General features: G+C 40.1%; 1 protein-coding gene across 5 annotated transcripts in view; it reads right to left on the bottom strand.

Annotated features, from left to right (window-relative positions):
* Positions 1-641: 641 nt before the first annotated feature.
* Positions 642-12242, bottom strand: part of SNX10 (sorting nexin 10) — a 71253-nt gene continuing 59652 nt past the window's right edge. For all 5 annotated transcript variants that reach the window (XM_039229891.1, XM_039229889.1, XM_039229890.1 and 2 more), the window contains 4 exons: positions 10567-10667; positions 10077-10175; positions 2922-3134; positions 642-2433 (listed from right to left, as the gene is read on the bottom strand). In XM_039229891.1, coding sequence (XP_039085822.1) covers positions 2352-2433; positions 2922-3134; positions 10077-10175; positions 10567-10667 — 495 coding nt within the window. In that variant the 3' untranslated portion in view covers positions 642-2351. The remainder of the gene's footprint in view (positions 2434-2921; positions 3135-10076; positions 10176-10566; positions 10668-12242) is intronic.

The following is a 12242-nucleotide window of genomic DNA, read 5'->3' as shown; positions in this document are numbered from 1 at the left end:
TCTGTTTTTCCTTAGTAATTTCACTAGAATCTGTATCACTTTTTTCCAAGTGAGACTTTAAAGAAGCCCTAAGTAACAGGTTGTTGATTTCCCTTGTTGACACCTCTGGGTTATATATAAAACCAGTTCTCAAACAAAACCCACAAACTGGCTTTATAGGTGAATCATTTACCCTTTAAGAACTAGCCAGGGAACTACAGCTCTGCTGTAGGTAAATCATAAAGCATCCGAGATTAGATTTCTTTAAGTTACATTAAAAAGTTTTAAATAAACATGTATTTAATTCAGTTACTCAGTAATTACTTTCTTTTCCAAAAGAAAGCTTTATAAAATATGTCAGAGAAAAATAGACTTGAACATAGCAAGAAAGCCATTGGGGGCTGAAGTTCACCTAAATATCTCAGCTGCAGAAAATGAGTTTTAAGAAGCCAACGCTTAGATCAAAACAACCAAACCAAGGCTAAAAACCCCAAATGTGTACAACTATACTGACTATTAAACCAAATCTTACCAAAGTTTCTCATTAAAACTTTCTGCTTGATCAAAAACACTGAAATTAGGTGGGAGCCAAAAAAAAAAAAAAATATATATATATATATATATATTCTCATCTATAAAATAAGTGATCCAACAAACTGAACTTAATTATTTCACGTTTAATGTGAAAACAATGATCTTGTGAAGGTTATATACCACAGTATTAGGCATCACTTAATATCAGTAATGGCTATGTTACATCATCTAAAAAATAATATGACAACTGGTGGCACATTACATGCTCTTCAAAACTGCTGTAAAACGGAAATAATGTGAATTCAAGTACATACTGCTGAACAAGCTAAGGGTCGCTCTTAAATGACGAGATGGCAAACTTTAAAGGTTAGCAAGATAAAACGAAATTGCTCAGTCTCTTTCTCCTGTATGAAGATGAGTCTTAGATGATAAAATAACAAGATCCAAGATACAGTAAATCAAAATATTTACAAAAGTTCAATACTGCTTTAGACCAAACAAAAACAAAAAGGAAAACTTAAGGAAGTCATTCTTATTCTAAATTTAATTTTTTTTCTGTTCTCAGTTACGAGCACTTCAAAGACTCTTTCAGAATACGGTTAACTTGTAAACTCCCAGGTGAAATAAAATGAGGCGAGGTAACATTTAATTAAAGCAACAAGTTACGTGAAAATGGCTTCCGGGTAGTTTGAGGGATACTTCATGGCATTCAACAAAGAAGAAACTTGGATAATTATCTCAAGAAAACGCTGCGTCATCTCACATTTGAAGTTCAATGTAGTTTATCTAAGACATTTTATCTCTGGGCCACTAAAACACAAGACATTTTATTAAATTACACCAGTCCCCGGCCAGATGCCTTAAAGGAAAGGCTCTTTAAATATGAGTCATTCTTAAATTACCAAGTTGATATTCTTTTTTTCTAAATGCTGGGGATGTTTACTGATAACATGAAATGTAGTAATTTTTAGAAGATCCCGCTTCTAACTTAAAAATAAGTAACACGTAACCACCACTGACGCTGAAAGTTACTTAGTGATAAGACACTGCACATTTAGTCAGAAAATAGTTAACCTGTAATCCTAGTTACACTGGGTAATGACAACACAGTCCCCGTTTCCAGAAAACCATGTGTTACAGCTGAATCTGAACAATGAAACTGTATTTCTGAATCTCTAGATTGCAAATATAAGCAAAAAATGACGCACACGATTTCTGTTTTCATATAAGACATAAACGTTATTTTACCATGTCTCTAGTCGTAAGGTATGTTTTCCATCTACATGTGAAATAAGATACTGGAAAGGTGAGGCTTCTTAAGATATTTCAGTCAAACATCTGAAAGCGAAGGGTTTTCCCAGGGCAGGGGAGGTGCCTCCGAAACATCAGCCACATGTCTGAAAGAGGCGGTCTGGTCTCTGCCATCAGTCTTCATACTGGCTCAGACCATCCAAGCTGGGTTTATGCTAACACTGTCCCACCGACACGGGAAGGAACGCTCTGTCTGGATTTTCAGTGCTGCCTATTTACCTATCAGTAAACCCAACTCGGTGTTTCTAAACGAGTATGTCACTGCATTTCAGGGCAGGGTCTTGTTTTACTGATAATGTGTGCCTATAAAGGAAAGCTGCATTCACAGGCCTTTAGCTTTTTACAGAAGCTTATCCAAAATAAGACAACATAAAAATACCACTAATAAACAACCCAGCGCCTTTAAGAATTTAAATACCTAATATCATGACAGTGAGCTTTAGGTAAGAATCTATTATTAGCGAGCTTTCTTCTCCATGACTGGACATAATTCACTATTCCTAAGATGGTAACGTTAGAATTATTTTTCAGGATTCCTGTGGAGCCGTGCTCATTTTACATCCGTGTGAACTGCTGTCATCACTACTATGTCCAAGCCCAGAGGATGAACTGGAAAAGAAGAGAGGGGGAAAATAATAAAAAGAGGAAATTGGTTTTCACAACACACTCAAAGCCTGAGTAACAGAGGAGAACTTTAATTATCTCCAGTCACAAAGAGAGACAGGAAATTTGGACTTTTAATTAGCCATTTGGAGTGCAGTTGGATATTTTTTTAGCTAGATAATTTAAACGCGAATAATTCAAGTCTGACTAAATGAAAGTCACATAATCAGAATGCAGATAATTGAATTTCTACTGCATTCATTAATTCAGTGTGGAGGTGTGTGTGAAGACTACTATGATGAGCTGTCACAGCTCAATAAAATCTCAGTCAATTAATTTTTTCATTATCTTAGTATTACATCAACAAAAAAGTGAAGTGCATATATATATATACACACACATATATATATCTGTCTACACATGTGTAGACACTGCATACGTGCGCACTGCATTATACAGATACATATACGTTCAATCGAAATGCAAGGCAATACCTTTCTGAATCATAATCTATATCATTTTCTTTTTTTCCTTCTTCATCTTCTTCAGGGAAACGTCTGTTCATCAAGGCAAACTTGTGAATGGCGTCTTCCACAGAGTACTTAGTCTGCCCGGAGACGCAGGCCTCAATGTCTTCGGAATTCAAATGGCTCTGTAGGAATAGGTGAAGGCAGCTGTCTGAGAGCAGCAGCGCGTTCTGCAGAACCCTGTGTCAGAGAAGCAAGGAGACAGCCTTGGTGAACGGGGGTGGATGGTGAGAGGGTAGGAGAGGGGAGAAACGTTAGAAATGTGCCACCGAAATAATCTCTCGGCTATGGCGAACTTTGCGTCAATTAAAGGCTCTGCCTATTAAAAGGATGAAAGCCTGTGTTAACTTTTCTTCAATTATTTGGAAATTTAGGTGAGTCCAAACATGAAGCTAATAGTTGAGAACATCTGGTAAAAGAATAACTTCAAGGACATTTCTTCAATTTAACCATCTGTTATGACCATGTGGATTAATTATGGAAAGACTTTGCTGATGGTCATAGAAATGTAGTCTACTTAAAAAAATTTTTTTTACTGCCAACCGGCGTGTCTGTTCTGTGATCTTTATTGGCCAGGCTGGAATGGAACATCAGAACTTTCCACTACCATTGAAAATTATATTAAAAAGCCAATACATTTCTCAACATGTTTTATATTTTAAAACTTTACAAGTATGCTTATGTACACGTTTACAAGAACTAAGTTGAAAGGTGGCTTTTTTTTTTTGAATACCTAAGATTGACGAGAAATTTCTCCATGCTCAGCAGTAGCACTGTGTATCTATGTTATTAAAATAAGCCACCAAATATAATTGCTCCCAGTCCATGTTACCGTCTATCTACTTAAAATACGATGATTCTGTGGTAAGTATGTACCAGCCTTCCCATAGTCAAGGTCAAAGTTTACAAAGAGTATAGATTTCAACCAGTGCATCAGAACTACATGGAAAATTAAAAACGACTCTGCAACAAATCCATACATGCTCAAATTCATATTATTACTGAATGTGGGTTTTCTTTCTGAAATGCATGTCTTGGAAGGGGAAATTAATTCAGAGTACACCCTTATTTTAAAATAAAAACCGGTTTTACCTTTTCCGGAAAGATCTTGATGTATGGTAATTTAGTCTCTCTGAATAGTTCAATAAAAATATAATACAAGGCACTGAGACCAGATAGAAGGGACAAAACTAAAATACTAAAACCTGAGCATAACTTTGCCCACCATGGGATTTTTCATAGAGAGCTATATGAAAGGCCAGAGGAACCTTACCTTATAGTCTGCATTTTTACACAAATAATTAGAAAAGTAAATCTTTTTTGGCCATTCATATCAATTTACTTAAAATCCAATGTTGTTAGAAGACTTCCTTCACAATAAAACAGTTACTTCTTCAAGAAGGCAAAAGTCTAAATAGGTAGAGGATCACAACCAAAATGTAGCTTCAACAGCTTACCAAATGTAGCCTGGGAGAATATTCTTTACCGACCCTACTAAAAGGAAGCGAGAAAGCTTTGTGCATTTTAAAAGGGCAAAAATCTCAATCAGAGCAGCTAAATACTTCCCATCCCTCCATGTCCTCTGCCATGGCTTCTCCCAGAAGGTGACCGTGTCACATGGTAAAGATTAATTTGCCAAGTACAAGTAGTAAAGTAGTAAATCCCTTTTACTCTCTCTTTGAGAGTTATTTTCTACATTTACAAATGTTTACCACTCTTGTTTTAAACACTTGAAATCAAGAGAAGATTTATATGGCAACAGCCCATTAATATGAACTTGTATTCGCCGTGAAGTTTGCACGGGGTGTTTCCTGCACCCTTCTGTCTGTCAGTGGATTTCCTGCCAGCTGGGGTACAAGTAACTGCTCACAGGATTATACTTACTGCTTTATTTCTGTTGGAAATGTGTTTTATTTTCTTTATAAAATAATGGGTAATCTTTAAAATTGATTTTAGATGGTTCGAGGCATTACACCACAAAAGTAATGAGCACTAATGCCAATGATATTGGACACAAATTCATTTTAGCTTTATTTCACGTCTAAAGCAATTCTACTGAGCCTTGAACTGCCCACGCGCTGTTATTAACTTGCTGGTAACCTAACACATGGGTACAGCAAACAAAAGTGATCAGAGTCCAGGTTGATCGGGACCTCAAGGCTACTGTCCTTTTTCTTGAGCTATAATTCAATTTCCAATTTTACTGTACATTAGACTCATTATTTCCCAGTGTGTTCTCTTCTGCTCACTACTGCCATCTGGAGGACATGCCTGTGAAAGGCGAGAGCGCGCTGGCACACACCCAGCTCACAATTCTCAAGTGGGAGAACGTGGCTGGGGAGGCAAGATCTGCACACCACACAGGCCTGGAGTTCAAAGACAGTACATCTGAATGCCCTCTGGCTAGCTGGCTGGCTTACTTTATGCTACCGTACTCCATGGGTATGGCTTTTAGAGAAGCAAAATAATTTTTTAACATAATGATTTTTTACACTCAGATATTTCATTTCACAGTTAAAAAATACAAAATTTTGAAAGTATTTCCCCATCTGGCACAGTGAGCGTCACTAGTTCATTTTCAGTAGCACCTGGTTTACTGTATGTCAGAGAATGTTGTGACTGCCATCATCATCATATTAAATCCTATTTTTACCTGAGTCCTATTTGTGCCACATTTTCCACAAACAAATCTAATAGCAGAAATTAACTTCAAACTTCATATAAAGAGTACTCTGTAAAACGGTCAATAAACTGTCATCTTTATAAGCCTCCATAAAAACAAATGTATACAATTTCCAAGCCTTTATAAAAGGAGCAACAAATAGCCTCTAGAATTTTAGAGGAATTTCTGAAAAGATATTTACAACACAAGCCAAACATTATTCCTTTCCCCGTAACAACTTTAAACTAAACAAGGCAAATCTTGTTTTTCCCTTGAATTGGACACGGTTGAAAATCTGGTTTTCCTCAACCTGATTTTATTAGGTGTATTATAGACTGGTTCAGTTGGGAACAATATATAGCTATGCAAAACCATTTAATCAAACTAAGGATGCGCTGTCTGCTGAGCCCGATATAATGATATATACACATGTGTATAGAGAGTGGAAGGTTCGCCGTTGGATGCACGGGAAAAAGAATTTAAGTCAGCCTGTTTACCTCTTACCGTGAGGGGAAAAAAAAATAAAATCTACAAATCTTCACTGAAGACATTCATGGTCTGTGCTATGGTGCCCTCTATTGAATACAAAGACTAATAAATTGTGTGTGTGTGTGTGTGTGTGTGTGTGTGTGTGTGTGTGTTGTATAAAACTAGTGTTTCCATGGTATCCTTTCATAAAAGACTATAATATTCCTTAAATTTTTAAGAAATGTAAGGCTGGAATACAGAAGTCTACACTGAAAGGCACATGTAGTTATTTTAATGGGATGAATTCAGCAAACAAGGAAAGCTGGCTCCCATTCATGGTAAGAATCAAATAAAAAATGAGAAGAACTGCTGAGTTTAGAGTTAGGGACTTACCAACTCAGTTTATAATTTTAGTCCGTAACTTTCTTTTCCCACAGCTAATAGCAGAAGTGACTTACAATTTCTAATTAGCCGGGGCAGGGGGGGAATCCCAAAGAGAGATTATAGCCAAGATTGAGGGGAAATGAATGTATTTGAAAAATCTCACACTCATACTGACCAAATTTAACTAGCATCTAAGAGTTCTACTAATTGTAAACCTGCCAGATCGTAGAATGACTATGATGCCTCCTCCCTTCCTCTAACTGCCTTGTTTATAAAACAGGTGATATCTAATTCCTAATATTATTGTAGGAACCGAGCTAAAACATGCAAAAAGCTAGACACATAGCAAGTGTTCAATAAATGGTACAAATCATCATTCTTTGGCACCCAGTCAAAGGAATAACTTTCCAGTTCCTTTATGAAGACTGGCCTGGAGGTGTACTTTGTCATTAAAGATGCTATTATCGGCGCGCCTGGGTGACTCAGTCAGTTAAGCGACTGACTTTGGCTCAGGTCATCATCTCACATTTCGTGGGTTTGAGCCCTGCGTCAGGCTCTGTGCTGACAGCTCGGAGCCTGGAGCCTGTTTCAGATTCTGCGTCTCCCTCTCTCTGCCCTCCCCCATTTGTGCTCTGTCTCCCTCTCTTTCTCTCAAAAATAAATAAAATTTTTAATATTATTTCGCCTTAAGATGAATATACATAGTATACACACATATGCACAGAGACAGCAGCATTTTGTTTTTAAAGGGTTTGAATACATACATTCTTCTCGGTTCATAACTTCAAAACTTACATAAAAATCAGATTTAAAAAATACATGTGATAAATCCACAGCACAAGCATATATCACATTTTAATGCTGTGGTCTCTTTCCTCTCAAGCTCCTAGAAGTGTCCACAAAAAAAACCACGGTACAGGCCACTGACGGTGACCACTACTTAGCGGGCAGCCCACGGGGCCCCCGGGGATGTCAGGCCGGGGTCAGGACACAGCGCCAAGACCGCCGAGTTGCAAGTCACATCCTGCTTCCCAAAGTGGGCTTCGGCTCGGGGATCCCAGGGGGAATGAGCTGGAAGGTTGCTACTTCTACACAGACTGGACAAAGCTATACATCAGAATCCGAGGGACACAAAACGGAGGGTAAGGAGGACCTGGAGGGGCCACGGTATTTGGGCCATTTAGGTCGGGCCTGGATCCAAGCGTGTGGTTATTAGAGACTGCTTGCTTCCTTCAGGTTCAAACCACGTAGAAGCACCAGCTTTCACTTTCAACGTGAAACTCACCAGCGTGGAGCCTAATGTTCACCCACCTGAGTGGAACAAACACCACCACAAGAGAATGTGCTGTCTGCTCTCAGATTTGACTTATGGACGATAACCCAGAGCCCATTGTAACGAACTTCGCCATCCCCTGAGAAAGAGATAGTACTTTCCCACTAGAATGGAAGCTTCAAGTGGAGAAGGATCTGTGTCCTTTGTGTGCAGTCCAAAGTCGTCACTGAATAAATAGGTTTCCAGAGTCCTTTCCAATGCATCATCTTAACGACACAACCGACAACGGCAGCATCAGGAATGTGCTACGTTATCACACCCCTTATGACAAACTAAGGCACACAAAAATTAAGCAACTTTTCCAAGGTCGGATAGCCAGGAAAAAAGGAGGAGTTGAGACTCAGGGGAGACCTGGCACCCAGCTCCTCAAGCTCCTGATCTGGGATACTTTCCACTATGATGTCTGCATCAGATTCCATCAGCAAACAGCCAAGCGACACAGTATGCAAAAATAACCAAGCACAAACCCTAAGCGCACTGCAGCCGAATGACATTCATCCAGTCATTAATCTGGTAGATCAACTGTGGAAGGAAAGGCCGTACTCAAAGCAGTGAAGTGATTCCTGGTCAAAAACACATGGCCTGAGCTTAACTCGATATAAATACAGAGACACATGCTGTCCTTTGACCTCCAAAAAGGAGACTTCTCTACGGAGGATAAGCAGCCCACTGGTGCCGATAGGGACTGCAGGATTTGGCTGTCCCTGCCCAGGCCCCACTGCCAATGGCCAGTCTGCAGCCTTCCGAACAGCATCTGCACTGACGGGCCACTTGGCCAACTTGGACAACTGGAGCCACATCTTAAGGGAGACGCCATCAGCCACCTGGGTCTCACACAGACAACAGTTAAAATCAGGGCTGTCTCCAAAGGAAACGCGCAGAAAAACCTTGACCAGGTCTTTGTTCCATCCTGCCTGTGATACGCAAAAGAACGCCACTGTCCCGGATTCTGAGGACTCGGCTTGGTTAATGGGTTCTTCTGGTCTCTCGTCATTTTTATTCCTCTGGTTTCTTTTTTCTTTCTGGCCCTCCTTCAATTTATAATCTTGGATGTTTCTGTATGTCTCTGTGACCCCTTCCAAGGAAAGACACTATATCAACCTAATGGAAATAAATATTAATATTCATGTGCATACTTAATATCCAAACCCTTTATGAGAGAGCCATATGGGGAGAAGGCAGTATATTATCTCAGGCTGGCTCTAAGGTCCCATGGAGTGAACTCAAAAGGACATTATGGCAGATCCTGGAATCAGTAGAGAAAGAGAGAGCTGAGGAGACTGGGCCCTGCCACTAACCTGCAGTCCTACGACTCAGCCTATTTTCTTATCTATTAAACGGGAAGTTTAAAAAATCAGCTCAAAGCTATTTCATGTCTAAATGGATCAAAACAGTAACAGCCAATACCACACATTACACGCCACGCTGTTTCGAGTGCTTTCTATACGTTAAGCCACTTAATCCTCTCAACAAGTGTACATACTACTATTATTAGCCTCATCTTACAGATGGGAAAAAACAAAAGCACAGAGGAGGTAAAGGACTTGCCCAGCCCCTCAGCTAATGAGTCGCAGAGCCAAGATTTGATCCCAGACAGTCTGGCCTCTGTGTCGGTGAGCAAACCAATGTGCTGTTTCATGGGCTGGGTATTCTAGCATTCTGGAGTGGGGAGAAGAAAGAAATTACAGTAGTGCGAATTCAAGTCGTTTTAGCTGCAGTGCCTACATCTGGATCACCAAGCAATCCAGAGTAATAACCTACCGAGACTATTCAACCGCCAATAAACACTCCCATATAAACACTCCCTCCAAAGAGGAGAGTTAAACTCTTCCTTTACAAGAGCCCAGAAAAGTATTACTTAGCAGCCAGTGCATTGTAGAGCTGATTTTGGTCTGTCAATACTAAATGTCGTAAATAAAGACAGTTTTTAAGGAGCACCTTATTAATAAGGCACGCTTGCTTCCTGGCAAATTTTATTTTTGTCAGCTCAACTCTTTAGTAATTTGGCTCTGCTTTGCAGCCTCAGGGACCACAGATTTATTACCAGGCTCAATTAGCTCATTGTTTTCCTTCTAGATGTGGTCCCGGATGTGCACCATGAGATGTGAGCCACAAGATGGCGCTCTAATATAGGAAATGAACTACTGAGCTAGGTTCTGGGTTATTAGCATTTGGGACAGTGATATTCTCCCCCACAGAATTACAGGACACTCAACTTTTGCAAAGCCCTCTGCTCACAACTCCTGTCTGGCCACAAGAGTTTCTGCACACTTACTTTCTGAGGAAATCTTCTAACCCCTGACGACGCTGATCTACATGCTGGCGATTATTCATGTTGAAAAACAGGTTTTTAGATGGAAGTTCTGGCAGTTGCCTTAGGAAAAAGAAAAAGAAAAATGGTTTTTTAATCATCAAATCAAGGTGGGTTAGTGACAAAATCTCTCAAAGTGAAAGCAAATTATAATTATCATATAGTTGTATATATTAGGGAATATATAATAAGGGTATGAGAAAATTAACTGAAGGAAAAACCCATTTTTAAATTTTTTTGAGGCCTTTCATGATCAATACTCACCAGGTTAGTGAAATTCAAGTGATAAATTTTGAATTCAGATGTAGTAGCCACAAAGCTAACTAAAGCTATAGATTGCAATCAAGAAGCCTATAAAATCCTTCATATTTTCTGTATCTTAATGCATGACAAATTTTAAAATATTGATTATAATAATAAAGTCTCCTCAATATCACTTGCTTAAATCACTTACACCAGCAATGCATTATTTTGGAGTCTCTGCCTCAGCCACACGAATTCTCTGTATCTTCTTCGCACACAGGATGTTTTCATTGTAAAACACATGCTGTTGGTCTGTTTGAAGAAAAAGAAAAATATAAGCCTCAGTTCAGGAAAAAAATGTTTTTTCTTCTGTCGCTAACTCACCAAATGCACCCATATTCATTTTCATAGGACTTTTAAAAACCAAAAGTACGTTTGCACTTATGCTAGAGTCCAATCTTGCGCAAAGCCCAGCACCAGAACATCCCTGGAAGCAGCTGGCATGGCATCAATGCGCAGTGCTGTCCTGGGGCAAGGCCTGACCCTGTCGTTCCGAGTCCTGAGGTAGCCTCCTGCTCACCTATTAGTACTGCTCTCAAAGATGAATCCTAAAAATTAAACAAATCCTGAAGTCTGAATGACTTCAATAAATGACCAATAAAAACTCGGGGTCATCCCTCCATTTTAACACCTTCCATCCATGTGGCTGGAGAAGCCTTTGGGAATTAGAGACACCTTCTTATGGCCTTTGACATAACACCACAAGAAGCCATTATATCCTTGCTATGGCCCATCAGTACAGATCACACAGACCACGAGGTTTGGTGGTTCTCAGGCATCCTGAAATCACTTTTTTTTTTTTTTTTAAATTTTTACTTTAAGTAGGCTCCATACCCAATGTGGGGCTTGAACTCAAGACCCTGAGACCAAGATTCGCATGCTCTACTGACTGAGCCAGCCAGGTCCCCTCTGATACCACTTTTTTTTTAAAATTTTTAAATATTTATTTACTTTTGAGAGAGAAAGAGACAGAGCACAAGTGGGACAGAGACAGAGAGAGACACAGAATCTGAAGCAGCCCCCAGGCTCTGAGCTGTCAGCACAGAGCCGGAGGCGGGGCTCGAACCCACAGACTGCAAGGTCATGCTCTGAGCTGAAGTCAGACGCTTAACTGACTGAGCCACCCAGGTGCCCCTGATATCACTTTTAAACAAGAGAACAGCAGTCTCCTTCTCTACTAGAAGTACGAGGGAGTGTGATCCAAGGCAGAGAGAGGCCTGTGGTACACAGGGACAGTCACACCCATGGAGAACCCACGTGCCAGTTCTGGTCCTGCCACACGGCAAGTCACTTAAATTCCAGTTTGTTGAGTGGTAAAATGGAGATGAAGCAGTGCATACCCATTTCACCGGGTGGTTGTAAGGACTGATGATAAGTACCCGACAAATATTATTATTACTCGATAGGAGATGTCAGTTTCCTTCCGGCTACCCTACGGCAGACTTGGAAAAGCCACCTACGGAGTCCCCATCCTGAGCAAAACAGCAGCAATTCTCCTTGGGGTGAACCCAAGACTGGTAAATACATGCTTCTCCTTTCTCCTTTGTATAAAACAAGAGACTGGCAAGTATCTTGTCTAATGGCTTCGTAAAGAGATTTCTGTTCTCTAGATTTATTTCAAAATCCTATTTCAGGGGCGCCTGGGTGGCTTAGGCCGACTTTTGCTTAGGTCATGATCTCGCGGTTCGTGGGTTCGAGCCCCGCGTCAGGCTCTGTGCTGACTGCCAGCTCAGAGCCTGGAGCCTGTTTCAGTCTGTGACTCCCTCTCTCTCTGACCCTCCCCTGCTCACGCTGTCTCTCTCTCTCTCTCCTAGAAATAAATAAAAA

Source organism: Hyaena hyaena, unplaced genomic scaffold (assembly GCF_003009895.1).
Source record: "Hyaena hyaena isolate Hyena2069 unplaced genomic scaffold, ASM300989v1 scaffold_40, whole genome shotgun sequence".
NCBI lineage: Eukaryota > Metazoa > Chordata > Mammalia > Carnivora > Hyaenidae > Hyaena > Hyaena hyaena.
Note: the sequence above shows the minus strand (reverse complement) of the source record. Positions and strands in the feature narration are given on the sequence as shown.